The sequence below is a fragment of the Phyllosticta capitalensis genome (assembly GCF_038381095.1).
Source record: "Phyllosticta capitalensis strain CBS 128856 chromosome Unknown BKA78scaffold_5, whole genome shotgun sequence".
Lineage (NCBI taxonomy): Eukaryota > Fungi > Ascomycota > Dothideomycetes > Botryosphaeriales > Phyllostictaceae > Phyllosticta > Phyllosticta capitalensis.
In genome coordinates this window covers 122,497-140,757 of record NW_027117443.1, presented here as the reverse complement: position 1 = coordinate 140,757, position 18,261 = coordinate 122,497, and the positions used below count along the sequence as shown (strand labels likewise).

Below are 18,261 nucleotides of genomic sequence, written 5' to 3'. Positions count from 1 at the left end.
GTCTTACCAGCCAGTGAAAGATTAAACACAAGAGCATGGCGAAAAGAACGCTTTTGTTGCGAGAAAATCAGGTACGAGACAAGCACGGTAAACGTCGCAAACGTAGAAAGAACGCTTCCAATCAACGTAGGTATGTTGACGGCCGAGTCATATCCCATCCCGAAGCATGAGGTCGCGAATTAGGTGAGAGTACAATGGCCACGACGCATGCGACGTGGGCTGAGAATCCGGCATTGGTCGAAGGGAGTGAGGATGGGGATGAAGAAGTGAGGTCGAAGGTGGAGAGCGGCAAGTGTAGATTGGAGAGAGAGAGCGGAGGTAGGTAATGACTAACCCCCCTAGACACGACAAGGTCTGGGTAGATCGCCGTCCCGCAGCCCAAGGCATTTATTCCTTGTTGTTGGGACAGCATGGCGGCATGCGCCATCTTGGCCAGAGAGGTCACTAGGTGTCGACTAACGCGCGGCCTCTCATGTCCGTCCGCCCGTCTCTGCTCCGTCGCGCGGCCGAGATGCTGTCCTGTCCGCATCAACTGCGGCTTGTTTCTTTTTTGGTTATGCGCGCTGCGAACCCGTCAATTGATTTCTTATGCAACTGCGGAGATCCATATAATGCTGTGCTGCCCTGTCGTGAAAGCGTTCAGTTTCGGTCGACCGAATCGCCGCAAACCCTCGCATGGTGTTTGCCCTTCATGAACATGGACTGCTCTGGTTCGAGTCCTTTACCTCGCTTCATGGCACGCTTGTTCATCAAAGCCTCCGTTTCCATAGTCGATCGAACAAACAATACAACGGAGCCAAAACGACCGTGTCGATCGCATCTCTTCCTCTGACCGTCGTCTGAACACCAGCGCGGTCTCGAAATTGAAGTGGCCAAGCAAGCACGATCGCATCGCGCGCGGGGCCATATGCTCGGCTCATGCAAATGTTTCCTGTTGCAGACGCTGTTTGTTATGAGCGGCGCCACAATAACTCTGGCACGATCCGCGCAGGGACTAGGCACCAAGCAGCCCGACCAAATCGCAGAGCTCCATCAGCGTCTCGCGGTACCTACCGGTGATGATTGCCCCACGCCTCGCAAAGATGCAAGAAGAGGCAGCTTTTGCACGAAACACCTGGTGGCCGACGGGCGGACGGACTCGACAAGACCGACCCGTCTCCGTGGAGCGCAGGTTTTCAGACAGCTGCTGCGTCACAACTACAACAACAGTCAAAGCTGCTTGTTGGCAACGGGGCTCTCTGCTCCGAAACGCCCATCTCGACCCGCTTGGCGTCGCGCAGCTGCTCTTGAACCGAGTTCCAGGTCAGTTCAAACGTACAAGTCCCAGAACGTCCATCTTGTGTCAAGACGCAGACTGTCTCAGGCGTGCGCCTGAACCCGCTGGCCTGGTCGGGCTCTCGTCAATTACCCATTTCGTCTGTTGACCGGCACGTTAACAGCCGGGCGGCTTTTAGCCTTACGGGTTTCACGGCGGAGGCGATCCTTTGAGGATTTTGGCGGCGGGTTAAGAGGCGAGCGAGACGCTATTGTCGTGACGCTTCGCCAGGCTAAATGGTAGAGTCCGTCCCAGGTACCTCTGCCAGATCGGGGCGCGAAAGTATGCAGACTCAGTGTGTCTCTGGATCCAAAAGCTTCGCCCAGCGGCAGTGTGGCCCCGCGTCAGGGGATTAAGGTTGCGTTTCGGATACGGCCGAGGCAGCAAAAAGCCAAATGTTCCATGGTATCCAAAAAACGGAGCGGACGACGCCCTGGATTTGGGGAGACGGTTTGAGAAGTGTCGATTCGGTAAAGCGTACGCCCTCTACCCATATACTCTGGCAACATTGAGGCCATTGTCGTCGACGTGGCGCAAGACTCGCCGACTTTCTGATCTAATAAATCGAAGAAAAAGGTAAATCGAAACACTACTACGTCAGAAGGTTGACCAACCCACGTCAGGACTTTTGGTGTTGCTGGCGTTGGGTGTTGACGTAGGGCTGCGTCACTCAGCTTTTAAAAGCCCGGTGCATGCACAATTTGTGCTCCGCATGCAGTTCTTTCATAATTGCCATGTCGACCCTTGCCAAGGTAGGAATCTCCATGTATCTATCCTACATGGATGGATGCAGTTGAAGGAGGAAGGCGTGGAAGATGGAGGCCGTTAGTGGTGCTTTCCCTCTTGACTCGACACTCACAAAATGCAGCTGGTCCAAAGAGCATTGTTGGGGTTCTTTCCAAAAATGTAAACAGACTGACGTCTTGCAGTTCTGGCAACAGTAATGGCGCTGTGTGGAAGCTGCTTCTCGAGAAAGAAGATGGTTCAAAGATGACTTTCACCGAAGCTTTCCTGCGAACTCACCACATCATCATCTCCATCGATACACTAGAGCAATCAGTGTTTTTGGCTGTCCATCACTACCGTCCATTCATTCAGCAACAAAGATGCTCACCCTCGCGCTCGACATGTGGCCGGCGTTCATGACGTCGGCGCCCATGTCCATGCGAGTCGTCAATCCACCATACGACAACACAACGACCCATTGGATCAGCGGCACCGAAGACTCCCCTCTCATGCTCAAAATCCATGACAACCGCTCCGACCCCGATGACTCCACGACGTGGAGACAGTACAGACTCATCCGCGATACCTGTGGTGCACCACTGGTTGCCATCAGATTCAACACCGAGGGGAAGCGACACAAACCAATCTTCCACGTAACCAGGCCCGACAGCAAAGTCCCCATTTTCACCTTTAGGCCGCGCATAGACAGTCTGTGTTTGTTCAAAGGCTGCTGCTTGTGTTCGTTTTGGCTCACCTTTTCCCCCAGAAAAATGGAAGGACTTCCGAGCAGACATCCGCATCAACAACGACACTGTTTATATGAACGCCCGCGACGGCAGCGCCGCGTTCATCGATGTCGTGGATCCTCATACTCGGGGTGGGCGCCGCACACTCGCGCAGATCCACCGCCGTCATCCGAAATAGCAATTCACTTACCGAGTTGACATGGACATGCGAGTGGATATGCTCTTCATCACCACCATCTGCACGCTCATGGACCTGAGCATCATGGAATGCATGGCTGCAAACCATCTGCAACGCTTGCTCAAGTGGGGATCAGCCCGCATGCCCAGGATTTTCAGGAAGAGGGAAAGCTACCAGGGCATCGAAAGAGATATCCCCAAACTTTGGCAATAAGGCTGAAGCAAGCCCCTTTGGTGTTTTCCTTGATACGGGCTGGTTCCAGGACAGTGGACATTTCCAGGAGAAGACATCTGAAATCCACGAAGGTTGGTGGCAGGTCTGACAACTCCCCGACTTCTTGGATACAGAGGTAGGGCTGGAATTAGGGCTGAAGGATTCCTGGATGACGGGCTGATGAAAGAGTTGGATGGTCCCGTCGTCATGGTGTCTTGGCATGGCTTCCATTTTGGTGTGTGGGTCTGTGGCTGTTCCGGTCTTGTTTTTTGCCCCCAAATGGCCAAGTCGGCCTTTCTTTGTCATGCGCCACGGGACCATTGATTTTGTGGGGGCTGATGGCTGTGCGATGGTCAGCGATCACTACTTTTGTACTTAACCACCATACCTTCTCCATGAGAATGGCAGAGCGTTCAATCGAATTCAAACCTTTTGCAAAATGACCACTCACGAGCAATTTTCGACACAACTCGGCCTCTTTCCGGAGTTCGTGGCCCAACAGCAGGAGAAGCTTGAGCTGAAAGAAAAGATATCCTGGTCAGGCAGTGACTCGGTGGTCAAGACGTTTGACGGCCGGCAGCTCTTTCAAGTCGAAGGAAAAGCCTGGTCCATGAGCGCTCGGAAACACGTCAGGGACGGACAGGGCCGAGACTTGTTCACGATCCGCAAACACGTCTGGAGTTGCCTGCTACCAAGCTACTATATTGAGGATCTCGCAGGGAACAGGATCTGCGAAGTGAGCGGAAGTTGGAGTTGTACGTTCCCGCCGCATTTGACCACATGCCCGTACTGATCTTGCCGTGCAGGGGCTCACACCAAGGCGAAATGCGATTTTGTATCGATTGGCGGAAAATCAGAAACGCTCTCTCTCAGAGGCAACTGGACGCATACTGGAGCCGAAATCAAGCACGAACCCACTGGCCAGATGGTAGCAAACATTACCAGAACCATGAAGGCGCGCGACCTGTTTGCCAATGCCCAGACGTACACGATTTTCGTGGCGCCCAATGTCGACATGGCGTTGATGGTGGCGATATGCGTTTGCTTGGACGACAGAACAACAAATTCCTCGTGATGTGGATGGTGGTCTCTGAGCTCAGATGAGCTGGTTGGAGTTTTTGAATCGAAGACGGACGAGATGGGAAGCATTCAGCTGCATTTCTGCTCAGTCGACATCAGTGCTACGGCAAGACTGCTGAGACCAAGCTTTGGAAGGACGCTGAAAGTCTGAGTCGCAAGTTGTGAGGTCGTGACCTCTGGGAACGGAGCCTTCATGCCTGTACCTGGACCAGGGTTTGGAGCCTCCCGATATTTGCCGATGGCAAGGGTGGAAACGGTCCATGAGTCCGTCGTCTTTCACCAATTGGAGTTGGCGTTTTGCGGAGTCTTTTGGAATGAGGGGCTGTCCTCGTGAGCAAAGGATGGATTGGGACAGAGAAGAAAGGAGTGGACGAAGTTGTGGACGAATGAATTGGAAGAAACGTCATCAGCCTTATCGATACCAATTAACATGGTCCGTGCACGAATTTGATCCATCCGTAGGTCAACCCTGCGTCGTCTGCCCGAAAGTTCCCCATTACCGTCAGCCCTCACTCCACAGCTGCCTCGACCTAATAAACATTTGCTTTGCTCCTATTCTCATATCCTATGATCGATTCCCACAGATGACCACCGGCATAATGCGGTGGATTGCTCCTCGTGCACGACTCATTCGCATGCGCGCATGTCGTGCCAAACCTTTCTCGCCTTCTGCTCCGGCCGCCGTCCAACATACCGTTCGCACATTTGCAAAGGTCCGGCACCCTGAGGGCATCGAGGCAGGCGAATGGTTCAGCGCCTCAGGTCCTAGCCCTTTGCCTGTCGAGCACAAGGGCGAAAATGGAAAACCTCCGGACGAGCGAACACTAAAGCTGGGCAAGAGTGAGTACAAGAGATGTTATTGACAGAGCTTAAATTGACAAAAACTCCAGCGATTCGTATCCTACACGAGCGCCTTCCTACCCTCCTCGCAAATCCTCTTCCGCAAGAAATCATTTCGCCACAAGTCACCCTCCACCTGTTCCCATCGACACACCCACACCTGCCCACCGTCAGTGGCCGCATCGCATACATGGCTGCCCTCTGGACCGCACCAGTCGCCTGGGGCCGGGTACCCATCCTGGGCAATGTCCGCTTAGACATAACATCTGAACGCATGGTGCGCAACGGTGGTGGAAACGCGCCGTCCAACTTTCGACAAGAAAAGCTCATTGTCAAGTGGAAGACGTGCGGCAAAACCAAAGGCAAAGGCATCGGCGCGGTATTCCGTGGCATCGCGGGTATCGAGCAAATTGCCGACTTTTTGGGAGGCGCGGGCAAGGGCGACGAAGAATTCCAAGGCCTCTTCATATTCGAATTTGACGAGGAAGGAAGAATCGTCACGCACACGATTGAGCACGTCGAGGAGAATCGAGACTGGGAGAAGACGACGCGCTTCATCAGCGTCACGGACTGGCTGCTGGGCAAGGCATGGGGCAAAAAGGAGCCCTCGGGATTGGCGCTTGGATACTGCAGGACAGACTATGACGATCGGAGGAGACATGGGCAGAGCCAAAGGTAAAGATGGCGGGTTGACGACTTGTACAGTTACGGGCGTTTGGAAACTGAAAGGACGGCGCAATCATGTACAGTATACAAGGCGGTGGGATCCACTCTGCGAGATGATACTCCAATCACGGCACAATACAGCTCTTCTCTACTCGTACTGGTCGGGCCAAGGCCCCGTTTGGATCGACTGACAGGCGCGGACGACGGGAGAGGAGCCTTTGACGTGCGCAAGCCGGTGGCGGGAGCAGCCCAGGCTGACAGCGTGACTGGACTGCATGAGGTCGAATGGCCAGCAAAGAGGCGTAGGTGCGTTGCAGCGAGACTGGAGCATGAGGTGGAGCGGGGGCCAGTAGAGTGCAGAGGTGCAGTCGTCACAATTTCCTGGAACCAAAAGTCATCCGGCCCGCGACGCTGGGATGCAGCTCCCCATCACCTCCCGGCCTAGCTCGAGCCTGCACCAACACCACGCACATCCACCTCCACCACCAAATAATTCCATCTCCCTCTTGTCTTTTGTCTTCTTCGCCACGCTCTCTGTTGGTTGCCTCGTTGCGCGTCTTCCTCGCCCCCGTTTCCATCCGCCGGTTGCTGGTTCCGTCACCCTGACCCTGACTGACGTCCACCGGCCCGCCCGACCTCCGCTTGCCCTGTCACCCACACCTGGCACCACCCACTCCCGACCCTGCGCAGGCTATCGCCAAACAGCCTAGCGAAACACCATGGCCGACCCTTCTGGATCCATGGATCTGAGTGAGTCGACACCCCGAGCCCATTGCTGCAATGCAAATGCTGATGGCTGCCAGACTCCCCGCTCAACCTCACGCCCGAGGAGAAGCGCGTCTTCGGCGAGCTCTTCCGCCAAGCCGATACCGAGCAGATGGGCGTAGTAACCGGCGAGGTCGCCGTCAAGTTCTTCGAGCGGACGAAGCTTCCCCCGGCAGTCCTGGGAGAGGTAGTTCCCCGGGAGCCGAGCTTGGATATATTCAGGAGCTGACCAAGACAAGATATGGCAAATTGCAGACACGGAAAACAGAGGCCTTTTGACCTCGTCGGGCTTCTGTCAGGTCCTTCGTCTCATTGGACACTACCAGGCGGGAAGACAGCCCAGCCCCGAGTTGGCCTTTAGACGTGAGTCCAGGAAATCTTGCAGCGAGCCAGTCTGACCTTTGTAGCCGGCCCTCTCCCCAAGTTCGATTCTCCAGTGCCCGCGGGGCCCCCCGCACACTCTCCCATCTCGCCGCAGATGAGCGGACCCATCCGTGTCCCTCCTTTGACCCCAGACAAGGCCGCACAATACGCAGGGTTGTTTGAGAAGTCTGGCGCTCAGAATGGGCTTCTACCAGGTACGCCTTCCGCACGGTATACGAGTGCAGCGCTGACTGCAAACAGGAGACATGGCCAAGACGATTTTTGAAAAGGCGAGGTTGCCAAATGAGACTCTCGGCCGCATCTGGGCGCTGGCAGACACGGAGCAACGCGGTGCCCTCGGCGTCACGGAATTCATCATTGCCATGCATTTGATCGCGTCTTACAGCAGCGGCCAGATGAAGGGCCTGCCATCATCCTTACCCGCAGGTCTGTACGAGGCCGCAGCACGACGCGCGCCAGCACGCGGACCTCCTGGACCCATTCCACGGCAGTTCAGTGGTGCTAGCCGTGGTGCGAGCCCGATGCCCGGAAGGCCCCAGTTCGCGACTCCTCCTCAGACTGCGCAACAGACTGGAAACGATTGGGTAATATCCCCGCAAGAAAAGGCGCAATACGACCAGCTCTTTGCCAAGGTCGACACAGCTGGATCAGGATTCCTCACTGGTGAGCAGGCCGTGCTCTTTTTCAGCGACTCTGGCCTGCCTGAAGATGTGCTCGCTGCAATCTGGGACTTGGCAGACATCAACTCCGAGGGCCGGCTGAACCGTGACGAATTCGCAGTTGCCATGCACCTGATCCGCCAGCAACGGCCAAAGCCTGGTATCCAGCATCTTCCGTCCGCGTTGCCCCCGAATCTTGTGCCTCCCAGCATGCGCAGCCAGAGACCACAAGCCAGCCAGCCAAGTGCGTTTGACAGCAGCGCCGCCTTTGCCCAACCTCCCACAATCCAGGCGCCCAAGTCTGCCTCGGAAGACTTGTTTGGTCTGGACGCGTTTTCTTCCCCGCCCGTTCAGCAGCAATCTACCGGTGGCTCTGGAAACTTTGGAGTTGCCAAGGACCCATTCAGCAGCGGAGCAGCTTCCCCTGGATCACCTTCGCGGATGACATTTCAACCCTCTCCACAAAACCCGTCAAACATGTTCAAGCCCTTTGTGCCGTCCTCTTCGTTTGGACAAACGCTCACTGCTCAGGGCACCGGAGGCTCTCAGGGACGCAGCCCCCCGCCCCCGCAACAGCCCTCGGCCATGGATGACTTGCTTGGAGACGAGCAGGGAGAAAGCAAAAAGATTTCAGACGATAGTGTCGAGCTGGGCAACATGTCGAACCAGATTAGTACTCTGCGTAATCAGATGCAGGAAGTCAGCATCAAGAAGAACAACACCGAAAACGACCTCAACAACACGGCTGCTCAAAAGCGCGATCTCGAGTCGCGTTTGTCGCAATTCAGGACACAGTACGAAGCCGAGGTGCAGACTGTCAAGCAGCTAGAGGAGAAGCTCAATGCTTCTCGCAACGAGACGCGCAAGCTGCAGCAAGAGCTGGCCATGATTGAAGGAACCTATCAAGATCTCCAGGCGCAGCACCAGCAGGTCGCCACCGCTCTCAATGCTGATCAGCAAGAAAATGCCAACCTCAAGGAGCGCATTCGGCAGACAAACGCAGAGATTGCCCAGCTGCGTCCCCAGCTCGACAAGATGCGGTCGGACGCACGTCAGCAAAAGGGCATGGTTGCCATTGGCAAGAAGCAGCTCGCCACCAACGAGGGAGAGCGTGACAAGATCAAGAACGAGATGAATGAATTGAGAAGGGAAAACTCGCAAAGCCCGTCCGACGCGAGACCTGGGTCTGCAGCCGCTGCCGCCAGCCCTGCACCCTCCAACGCTTCGCACAACACTAATCCGTTTTTTAGGAGGTCGCCGCAACCGCAGGCTGAAAACACCATGTCACCTTCAGGCTTTTCCCGCGACAATGCCCAGGCCAGTTTCGACAACTTTTTCGGTCCTGCTCTTGGTACTCCGCAATCTGGTGGACCGCCGCCGCCAACTTCATTTTCCAAGGCCGAGCCAAACGTCCCGGCCTTTTCCGCGCCGTCCGGTCAATCTGTCCAATCTTCGGAACCAGGTGTGCCTACCCCGTCCGCGTCCCCGCCTCTCTCATCCCATCACGAATCACCGCGTGCCGCCGAGCCGCCTGCGCCTCCCGAGTCTCGTCAATTCTCCTCCAGCATCCTGCCCATCCGCGAAGGGGGTGGCCGTCAGGGCTCGTTTAGCTCCTCGGTCAAGGCCTCGGCGCCGGCGAGCAGGTATGGTGGTTATGGTAATCAGACTCCGACTAACGCGCCTGGATCTTCAGCTTCGGCAGGTGAACCCAAGGCCCTCGACAGGACGGACACGCAGCGCTCTGAACTCGGCCCCTCGCCTTTCCAGCGCTCTCTCTCCCCTGCGGTCAGCCACAACAGCGACGCGGCGAGGTCTGCGGGCAACGAGGAGCGTAAGGCTACCTTTCAGTCTTTCGCCACCCCTGACGCGGCTGACATGCCAGGCGCCTTTCCAGAGACGGCGACACCCATCCAGCCGGAGACGACGGGCCAAAGCCAGGCCAGCAAGAACAGCTTTGCCGCTTCGTTCAGTGGTCCATCCCGGGCTGGCACCGCCAAGAGCGACTTTGACGCCGCCTTTGCTGGATTTGGATCTGGCCGCCAGTTCCAGGAGAAGCAGCACACTGGCTCGTCCCTGAATGGATCGGTCGACTCGGCTTCCAAGTTTAACAAGGAGTTCCCTCCGATTGAGAACCTGGGCGCCGACGAGGAGAGTGATTCCGCCAGCGAGCGCGGTTTCGAGGATGACTTTGCGCCGGCATCCCCGCAGCAGGCCCGCCACGAGTCGAGGCCGGGTACGGCCACTGGTGCTGCGAATGAAGGTAAGGACGTTGACTTCTCTCGCAACGCTGGTGACCTGCCCACGCCGAATGCGCAACAGCCTCCTCCGAGCTACGAACAGACGACTGGTAGCCGCAGCGGCGCCAGAGGATCTGATCAGTTTCCTCCGGAGTTTGACGGTCTGCTGCCTTCGCGTCAGGATCCCACGGCTTCCCAGGAAGCTTCTCCTGAAAAGGCACTTGCCTCGCCGGCGCTCACGCAAGGCCAGACGCTGTTTGGCGGGTCGAGCGCCGCTGGAAAGGCCCCGGCTACGGGATTCCCTCTTGCATCGGGCTCGAATGCTAACACGCCGTCCTCTTCTACAGTTCCTTCGGACGCTTACCACTCAGCTCAATCATATCCGTCCACCGAGAAGACGACGTCACCGGTTAACAACCACTCGCAGCTGTCGCAGCAGCCATCCAAGTCTGCGTTTGACGACGACTTTGATGCCGGATTCGACGACCTTGCCGAGGCCAAGGACGCGACTGCAAACCAAGAGGACGATGACATCTTCTCCCCGCAGCACCGCGATGGCGCGGATGAGTTCAATCCCGTCTTCGACTCTCCCGCCGCCAGCAAGAGCAACACTGTTGCCAGCCAGGCGACCCCGACGCTCCCCAACCCGCAGAGAACTGGAGAGGATTCCTTTTCCGACTTTGAGCACCTGACACAGAGCTTTGCAAGCTCCAAGCCGGCGGCTCAGAGTACGGCTGCAAGCAGTCACGACTGGGACGCCATCTTCAGCGGCCTGTCGGACAGCCAGCCGGCGCCGACATCTGCTGGCGCAGAGGAAAGTGCTACCCCTTCGGCCAACCAGAGCGCTAGCCTCGAGGCGCCAAAGAAGCCAGAGCTTGGTCGTGCGCTGAGCACGGGCACCGAACACGACGACCCGATCCTCAAGAACCTGACGGGTATGGGATACCCGCGGGCGGAAGCATTGGCGGCGCTGGAAAAATACGATTACGACATTAACAAGGTACGTGGAAGACTCCGGCGACGCAAGCGCATGGTTTTTAGCATGGCAGATCTCAAGATGGAGCCGAGGGACATTTACGGAAATAGGAGGAAACAAGATCACGATGACGACGACTATGATGGATGAAAGGACGGAGGGCTGATTTGTGTGCGTTGAATAGGCTGTGGAGTTCCTCTCGTCCAAGTCGCGCGAGTAGACGGATGGACGTGCGGATGAGGAGAAGCTTCATGCGACAAGCCTTGTCGTATCGCCCAGGCTCGACCAAACAACTCGACTTCGCCAGCGAGTTGTCGCGGATTTCGTCTCTCTTCTCAACTCTTGACCGAGTCAAGTCTAATCTCCTTTCCGATCCCCGAGTTGTCGACTCGGAGTACTGGTCCTCTGACCACACACTTTTCCTTCTTGCAACTACTTTTCTCTTTCCTTTCGAGGTGGAGTGCATTGGTGAGTCGACTTTGTTGGCATTGCGTAGGAGTGGCTTGCTGGCCTAAGCGGTTGGCTCTGTATGTGGCTGTCAAGGTGGACACTTTGATTCTCCCTCGTTTTAATTTTTCTTTGCAGTTTTGGTGATTGTCGCATGGTGGAAGGCAACTGGGCTGGAAAGCTAATGATTGAAGTGCATAGTCGGGTGGATGGATATGGAACAAGGGTGGGAGCAGCGGCATTGTATAGCGAGTAGCGGAGTGAAGGTAATTAATTCGTCTCTTGTCCAGATTCCATCTCCATGCGATGCCTTCGAGTCAGGAGCTGCAGACGAGCGCGACTGCAAGTTCGACACTGACGTCTGTTCAGCCTTACGGCGGGACCGTGCGCCAGCTTTCCCCAGAACAGACCCCACAGCCAGACGGGCGCTAACAGTTACCTCGGGCGTCCCCGCATTAGTACAACACCACCCGGACTTAACATGGTGATGTTGGCCGCTGAAGCCGTGGTATATGTAGGCAATCACTTGAGAAAATCTCCAATTCAGTCTTGTTTCCAGCAGAGCATCCAAATCTCTTTGAAAGTCTCCTCGTTTCGTCCAATCGCAAGACAAAAATCACAATGCCCCCAAAAACACCTTCAACCGACACCTCTCCTCCCATCGTCCCAACCATGCCAACATCAGACCTGCCACCGCCCCTCACCCACTTCCTGCACTCCCTCGACGCCTTCATCGCCCGCGACATCGCACCCCTCCAGGCGGCCGACGACAACGCGCGCTTCTTCGACCACCGGCGCGAGCCGTCGCGCACCGACTTCTCCGCCAACGGCCTGCCCACGCCGGCGTGGGAGGCGCTGCTGGCGCAGGCGGTCCGGCGCGCCGACGCCGCCGGCTTCTGGCGCTTCTGCCTGCCGGCCAAGTACGGCGGGCGCGGCGCGAGCAACCACGACATGGCGGTTGTGCGCGAGCACCTGGCGGCCAAGGGGCTGGGCCTGTTCAACGACCTGCAGACCGAGCATAGCGTCGTGGGCAACTTCCCCGACGTCGTCATGGTCGAGGCGTTTGGCGACGAGGCGCAGAAGACGCTGTTGGTCGAGGGCCGGTTGAAGGGGGATGTAAGGTGTACGTTTGGCCTGACGGAGCCGGGCCGGGGCAGCGATGCGACGTGGATGCGGACAAGGGCGAGGTGGGTGGATGGAGAGAGGGGAGGCGAAGGACACTGGGTCCTGGATGGCACCAAAATGTGGCAGACGGGCATGCATCGCGCGACGCACTGCTTCGTGTTTGCGCGGACGGCGGGGCGCGACGGCGACAAGGAGGGCATTAGCTGTTTTGTCGTGCCGGCCGACGCCGACGGCGTCCGGGTCGAGAGCTACGAGTGGTGCGTCTGCCCCCTTCTTCCCTTTCTTCCCTTTCCCCTTCCCCCTTTTCCCACCCCCTGAAACCCAACCCCCCCCTTCCCACACCACCACCAACACAACCAGGACCCTCAACATGCCCACCGACCACGCGACCGTCTCCTTCACCGCCGTGCGCCTCCCCCCCTCCTCCCTCCTCGGGCCCCTCCACGGCGGCCTCGCCCTCGCGCAGACCTTCGTCCACGAAAACCGCATCCGGCAGGCCGCGTCCTCGCTCGGCGCGGCCTCGTACTGCGTGGCGCGCAGCCTGTCGCACGCGCGCACGCGCGCCCCCTTCGGCGCGCCGCTCGGCGCCAACCAGGCCATCTCGTTCCCGCTGGTGGCGCAGCACGCGCAGGTCCTGGCATTGCGGCACCTGATCCGTGCAACTGCCACGAAAATGGATCAGTGTGGGGAAGACTGGCGGAGGATTGAGCGCGAGGTGGGCGCTGAGGTGGCTGTTTGTAATGTGTGGGCGAATCGCCTGGTTTGTGACGCCGCCGATTGGGCCATTCAGGTGCATGGCGCGCGCGGGTATAGTCGCCATGAGCCGTTTGAGCATATCTGGCGCCATCATCGCAGGTATCGCATTACTGAGGGCGCGGAGCAGGTCTTGATGCGCAAGGTGGCGGGGAGGCTGTTGGGGTTGGGGGGAGGGGTGGGAAGGGGGAGGGGAGGGAGGGGCAGGGGGAGGAAGTCAAGGATGGGGTTAAGGGGGAGACGGTCAAGGCGTTGTTGTAGCGAGTGATGAGAAGAGCGGCCACGTGTAACGTATCTATTAAAGCCGGCAGGCAGGAGGCACAAAGTCCCTCACGCGGCTTTAGATTCCCAAAACTACATCCCTCCTCCATCGCAACTGTCTGTCACTGCTGCGGCAGCAAGTGGAATTACTAGCACCAGTGATCTGGTGCCAGGCGGATTCTCCTGCCGCAAAATCGGCGTTTTCGTTGCGAACGGGCGAAGTGAATGGAGACTGATGAGTCACGTGGTGCGTGCATCAACACGAGTTGGATTTTCAAAAAGACTCGACGAGCACGGGACCCCATTCAAGGGCAAGGCTTTGAGTTGAGTTGTTGTTCCTGTCATCTAGAGTAATGAAGTACATTTCAAAGGATTCATTTGTGGAAAGAACATCTTGATCTAACGGATTTCAATCTCTTCAACAGTGCCCCTCTGCTCGAACGCTCGAGGAAGATCGCTCTCTTCCAAAACAACAAAGACGCCCAATCGCGAAAACACTCTCGGGCATGCATTGCAATCCACAAGACGCAGCACCAAGTATTTGGGTGACCCATCCGAAATCTCGGCAACCAGGAGTAGATATACCTCCAGTTCTTCGGGGAAATTCAGGCAGGACTTTGGATCAAAGTCGGGATAATTATACCCGCGAATCTTGTTGGAATGACTATACAGCAGCCCATCTTTTTTCAGAGTGCAGGACAGCATCATACCTCGTAGGATAAGTGTGCTGCTCTTTAAGATTCCGAACTGGTTATTTTCAGCCCACAAACACTCCGCTTTCACGACCTCGATAAGATGCACCTCGGTCGGATCTCCATAGCTTATTCCTCCTTTGAATGAGGCCCACGACCATGTGGGAAGGTTGAAATGCCTTTTAGGAGGAAACGTGCTGGAACCTCTGGCGGGCAGAGTGGCGGACCAGAGTAAGTCATCAGGCAATGAATCTGTCCACAAGCCGGCGAGGTACTCTGATCCCAGACGAACCTGCTGAAATTGCTCGGCTAAGGCTCCCAAAGCGACCAACCTGTCTCCTGAGTTGGTGATTTCAAGGTTTGAATAAGCCCTAGCGACACATTTTCTCCAAACTTCCGGAATCCTGAAAGACCCCATTTCCACGTCTCTGTTAACGTTACTTTCCAGAGGTATGTCTCTCTCTGAGACTGAATGCATCGCCTGAAAAATTCTTCTCTTGGGCCGACTCGCTTCACTAGGCTTTCCGTCCCCCATGCTCTCTAAGGCACCACACTCGCAATCGTATTCGCAAGCGCATTCATAAATAACCTCGCTTTCGGTAAAGAAGAGCACTCGAGGCGATATAATGCGTTCTTGAAAGGTCCAAGCTCGTGTCAAAAGAGGATCTTCGTTCGGCTCGAAATCACGTCCCAGGTAGTGTTGGCGACGTATATAAAGTGGGTAAGTGAATTGGCCAAGCCTAAAAGTTGCCACAGGCCGCGTCTCCTGTTTCATTGTTGTATTCCGGAGTCCAGATGTACTATCCTTGCCAAAAAGGGCCGCAAGAGTAACTTTGGAATTCTTGTAAACATGAAACATTCGCCCTGCTTCCCTTTGCCAATCATCTTGGTCTCCTTGAATTATGCAGATACTGTCGATCCAGAGGTATTTTAATCCAAGGCCTCGAGTGAATTTGACAGCATCGCGGAAAGTAGGTGGTAGTGAATCCCATGATATACGGTTTAAGTTCCTGTCCTTGTTGTCGCGAGTGGTCATAGATTCTGGCTTATAATCGCCCCAACAGTAGCTCAGGGCGGCGTATTCACGCGGAGTCGCCGAATCAATACCATTGAATTCCCGCAGCTTAATGTCCAGGCCCATGCCACCCGGATTGACATCAATTAGTCTCGTGGGAAAAACTGGGTCATCATCTTGCTCGACACATCGCTTGTGTTGACGTAGGCAGTTGTTTATGTGGCCTCGTGCCCATATTATTGATTGTTCCATTGAATCATCCAGCGTCAGGTCCGGGGCGATTGTCCTATCCGTTACAGAGAAGATTTCCCTGATGTACGAAGTGGGAGTTTCGGATGGCACAAAAAGATCGTAGTAAATCCAGCGACGATCCCACCATCTGTCCTTGTGTTCATCGTCAAATGATGCAATATCCGCACTCCTTGGGTTCCATAGAAGCGCGTATCCGTCCTTTGGACCCAATCCCCCATGTTCAGTTATCGCATCCAGCAAAAAAACTTCGAATTTGCAGGACCAGCAACTGGATCCCTTCTTGGGGCGATCTTTAAGCCGCACAGACCGCGAAATAGTCCCATCCAAAGGCAATGTGTCCGAGGGTCTCAAAAAGCACAAGGAGCACTCCTCCGACGAGCTCGTCGGGACCCATTGACCTTTTTCGTCGACCTCGTAAGGCAAATCGACAGTAGTGGGTAAATCTGGCTGCGGAGTTGAGGAGCAACTCGGATCGCTACTCTTCGTTGTCGTCGTCGGATCTGCTTCTTCCGTCGATGGAGGTGAAGGTTCGTCGGCCGACATGCTGACCGAGGCGTTCATTCTTCCAATCCGGACGGCTTGAAGTTGCAAACTCGTTCTGTCTGCGGAGTGGGGAGTTTTCAAGACATCGATCAAAAGTGGAGCTGCTCATGTAAGCGAACGAGCCAATGAGTCGACATGTGCTGGCTGCAGATACCTCGATATTCTCGCGTCAGGTCGAGTTGGGCGATGAGTCTTGTCAGATGAGGTTAGGAGAAGGAGGAAGAGGAAAAGTAGAGGAAAAGTAGAGGAAAAGTAGAGGAGGATGCAGAAGTGCTGACAATCTGCCTGCTCGTGCTGACTTGATTTTGGAGGGTAAGTGCGAGGCGTCGGGGCTGTACGGTGGGGGCAGACATCTTTCCGATTGACGTCGCCCCCTCTCTGCTGTGCAACCAATCAACCGGCAAAGATGAGGCCCAAAGCCATGGAAGGAATACAAGGAGCCGACGATAAGAGGAAGAACAAGTCAACCCACGGCCTCCGACCCCAACTCGTCACATCTGCTGTCGCGGTCGGTATTCTGTTGATTACTGCACCAACCCTTTAAAAGTCGCTCGATCCCGTTTGTTGATGTTGCGGCGTTGGAGTTGCATTTCCTACCAAAGTCGCTGGCTTCTTTGCTTCTCCACTCTCGCCTCTTCAACGGCTCCGTCCTGCCCTTTCCCTCGGCCATGTCATCCGCGGTTGACCGAGGAACTTCTCACTGCCATGGGTCCCTGAGCCGACGACACTCGGTTTCCGGCCCGCGAATGGTTCTTGTCCGCTGCTTGAAACCCCCGAATGGCCTGGCAAGTCTGCAGAAATTGGCGACGCCCTTTGCCATACCCAAAAGCTCGCCCGATAGCTGAAATTGAGTTACAATTTACGACGTGCGCGTCCCAGCCCTCTGGGCAAGCGCGCCTGACGGGCTCTCTTCAGTCGACTGCGCCTGGAGTTGAGCCCTGCCCGTCAACAATCACTTCGATGATTTATGACGACGCAACGTGCGACACGGCCGCAAGACCTCTCAAACAAACCGCCAACTTGCGCGCCTCTCCATATCGATCTCGCTCGAAAACACTGTCAGTCGTGTCACCTGCTTGCCTTCTCGTCCGCCCGTTCGCCTGCTCATGTTAGTTGTCCGCCTGTCCGCCTGTCCGCTCACTTGCTCGCTTTCAATCGTGTTGCTCCTTGGTCTGCTCGCTCATCCGCTCAAATTGGACATGCTCTTTGACTTTGAACGTCTGCACGTCTGTTCGTTCGCCCAAATTGGACATGCTCTTGAACTTCAATCGCCTAGACGTCCGCTCGTCCGCTCAAATCGGAAATGATCTCGACCTTCAAACGTCTACACGTCTGCTCGTCCGCCCAAGTTAGATATGCTCTCGAACTTCACGCGTCATAACCCAGGATTTTTACAAAGATTTCCTCGCGCTATTCTTCCAAATTTCCCCCCACTCTCCTTCTCAACTTCTTTGCCCTCATCTATCCATAACAAGTCAACACCGTGACTTACCACTTATGACATAAGCCAGATCCACCGCCATCTTCTTCAATCCTTCCGATGCAGGCGCGTGCTTAGTCTTTGATAACTCAACGAGCCCCAGCATAGTCAAGACTTTTCTCTCCCTTTTCAACTGTCTTCATACTCCGTCATCCTAGTACTTAGGGAAGAAGGACTTCACCACATATGAACTTGCATCGCACTCTGAGTTTGGAATTTTTGTCGCCCTCTATTTTCAAGTCTTGGTGTGTGCTGAGAAAGTTTCTCTGGTCTTTCTCTCACTATCAGCTGTCTCCTTTCAGGTGTTTCCCCTGGAGGATTTTCTTTTTTCCCCTGGTACAATTTGCATTTGCACTTTGGTTCATTTTGTCAGCTTTAAAAATATGAAAGTCCATCAACTTTGACAAGCGAAGCCACAAACTATTCATCGGAGTCTAGACTTAGACATGGCGGAGAGTCTGATGCGTCGAATTCTTACAACTATATATCTGAGTCTCTATAGCTATATTAATATATCGCTCTCTTTATCTTCTCCATCCTGCAAAGGTCCTGCGTTGGTGGGTGCGGCCGGTCGTCCCGGGGACACTTGGTTGTCTTGTATTTAGCCTGTATAAAATGGAACACAGAATTGCCCACAGGTGGCTGGAATGCTCCCTTTACTGTCCCCATATTCCCACGTGTTGCTCCAAAAACGCAGTGCGGTAGCAGTTCTGCGAAGGTCGAAGTGTCGTCGTCCAGATCAGTCGGGGCAGTCTCAGGCCTAGTGCAGCACAGGCGTATAAATGCTCCTCAAATGCTCCTCATCACCACAGCTTTGCGAGTTCAAGCCTCCAAGTCTTCTGGTGGTAGTAAGATTGAAAGCTCCCTGCCTATACGTGCTGACGTGCTGCTTCTGAAATGCGGTGCGG

General features: G+C 55.5%; 8 protein-coding genes across 8 annotated transcripts; 6 read left to right on the top strand and 2 right to left on the bottom strand.

Annotated features, from left to right (window-relative positions):
- Window positions 1-2,200: 2,200 nt before the first annotated feature.
- On the top strand, window positions 2,201-3,060 carry BKA78DRAFT_128311 (uncharacterized protein). Its single transcript, XM_066882547.1, has one exon. The coding sequence runs from the start codon at window positions 2,422-2,424 to the stop codon at window positions 2,983-2,985; it is 564 nt and encodes a 187-aa protein (XP_066743907.1). The 5' UTR covers window positions 2,201-2,421; the 3' UTR covers window positions 2,986-3,060.
- Window positions 3,042-3,533, bottom strand: BKA78DRAFT_128425 (uncharacterized protein). The gene has a single exon (XM_066882549.1). It carries the CDS (start codon window positions 3,497-3,499, stop codon window positions 3,098-3,100), a length of 402 nt encoding a protein of 133 aa, XP_066743906.1. The 5' UTR covers window positions 3,500-3,533; the 3' UTR covers window positions 3,042-3,097.
- Window positions 3,534-3,617: 84 nt separating this feature from the next.
- Window positions 3,618-4,253, top strand: BKA78DRAFT_251590 (tubby C-terminal-like domain-containing protein; the record flags this gene model as incomplete). The annotated part of the gene is made up of 2 exons (XM_066884667.1): window positions 3,618-3,933; window positions 3,985-4,253. 2 exons carry the CDS (start codon window positions 3,618-3,620, stop codon window positions 4,251-4,253), a joined length of 585 nt encoding a protein of 194 aa, XP_066743905.1.
- Window positions 4,254-4,842: 589 nt separating this feature from the next.
- BKA78DRAFT_251612 (uncharacterized protein) lies at window positions 4,843-5,777 on the top strand (the record flags this gene model as incomplete). Its single annotated transcript, XM_066884671.1, has 2 exons — window positions 4,843-5,098; window positions 5,149-5,777. The coding sequence occupies 2 exons, from the start codon at window positions 4,843-4,845 to the stop codon at window positions 5,775-5,777; spliced, it is 885 nt and encodes a 294-aa protein (XP_066743904.1).
- Window positions 5,778-6,724: 947 nt separating this feature from the next.
- On the top strand, window positions 6,725-11,190 carry BKA78DRAFT_128355 (uncharacterized protein). The gene is made up of 4 exons (XM_066882548.1): window positions 6,725-6,892; window positions 6,937-7,107; window positions 7,154-9,832; window positions 10,157-11,190. Exons 2-4 carry the CDS (start codon window positions 7,008-7,010, stop codon window positions 10,933-10,935), a joined length of 3,558 nt encoding a protein of 1,185 aa, XP_066743903.1. The 5' UTR covers window positions 6,725-6,892; window positions 6,937-7,007; the 3' UTR covers window positions 10,936-11,190.
- A 714-nt stretch (window positions 11,191-11,904) lies between these two features.
- On the top strand, window positions 11,905-13,378 carry BKA78DRAFT_250527 (acyl-CoA dehydrogenase/oxidase; the record flags this gene model as incomplete). Its single annotated transcript, XM_066884582.1, has 2 exons — window positions 11,905-12,614; window positions 12,718-13,378. 2 exons carry the CDS (start codon window positions 11,905-11,907, stop codon window positions 13,376-13,378), a joined length of 1,371 nt encoding a protein of 456 aa, XP_066743902.1.
- Window positions 13,321-16,137, bottom strand: BKA78DRAFT_313240 (heterokaryon incompatibility protein-domain-containing protein). The gene has a single exon (XM_066888358.1). The coding sequence runs from the start codon at window positions 15,889-15,891 to the stop codon at window positions 13,771-13,773; it is 2,121 nt and encodes a 706-aa protein (XP_066743901.1). The 5' UTR covers window positions 15,892-16,137; the 3' UTR covers window positions 13,321-13,770.
- Window positions 16,138-16,367: 230 nt separating this feature from the next.
- On the top strand, window positions 16,368-18,228 carry BKA78DRAFT_313238 (uncharacterized protein). The gene has a single exon (XM_066888357.1). The coding sequence runs from the start codon at window positions 16,651-16,653 to the stop codon at window positions 16,984-16,986; it is 336 nt and encodes a 111-aa protein (XP_066743900.1). The 5' UTR covers window positions 16,368-16,650; the 3' UTR covers window positions 16,987-18,228.
- Window positions 18,229-18,261: the final 33 nt, after the last annotated feature.

Excerpts from the sequence above, each read along its gene's own strand:
- BKA78DRAFT_128311 (XM_066882547.1), top strand. The coding sequence starts at position 2,422 with ATGCTCACCCTCGCGCTCGACATGTGGCCGGCGTTCATGACGTCGGCG.
- BKA78DRAFT_128425 (XM_066882549.1), bottom strand. The coding sequence starts at position 3,499 with ATGGTCCCGTGGCGCATGACAAAGAAAGGCCGACTTGGCCATTTGGGG.
- BKA78DRAFT_128355 (XM_066882548.1), top strand. The coding sequence starts at position 7,008 with ATGAGCGGACCCATCCGTGTCCCTCCTTTGACCCCAGACAAGGCCGCA. Across the intron at positions 7,108-7,153 it reads TCAGAATGGGCTTCTACCAG|GAGACATGGCCAAGACGATT; the intron begins GTACGCCTTCCG and ends GACTGCAAACAG. Across the intron at positions 9,833-10,156 it reads CACTGGTGCTGCGAATGAAG|TTCCTTCGGACGCTTACCAC; the intron begins GTAAGGACGTTG and ends CCTCTTCTACAG.
- BKA78DRAFT_313240 (XM_066888358.1), bottom strand. The coding sequence starts at position 15,891 with ATGAACGCCTCGGTCAGCATGTCGGCCGACGAACCTTCACCTCCATCG.
- BKA78DRAFT_313238 (XM_066888357.1), top strand. The coding sequence starts at position 16,651 with ATGGCCTGGCAAGTCTGCAGAAATTGGCGACGCCCTTTGCCATACCCA.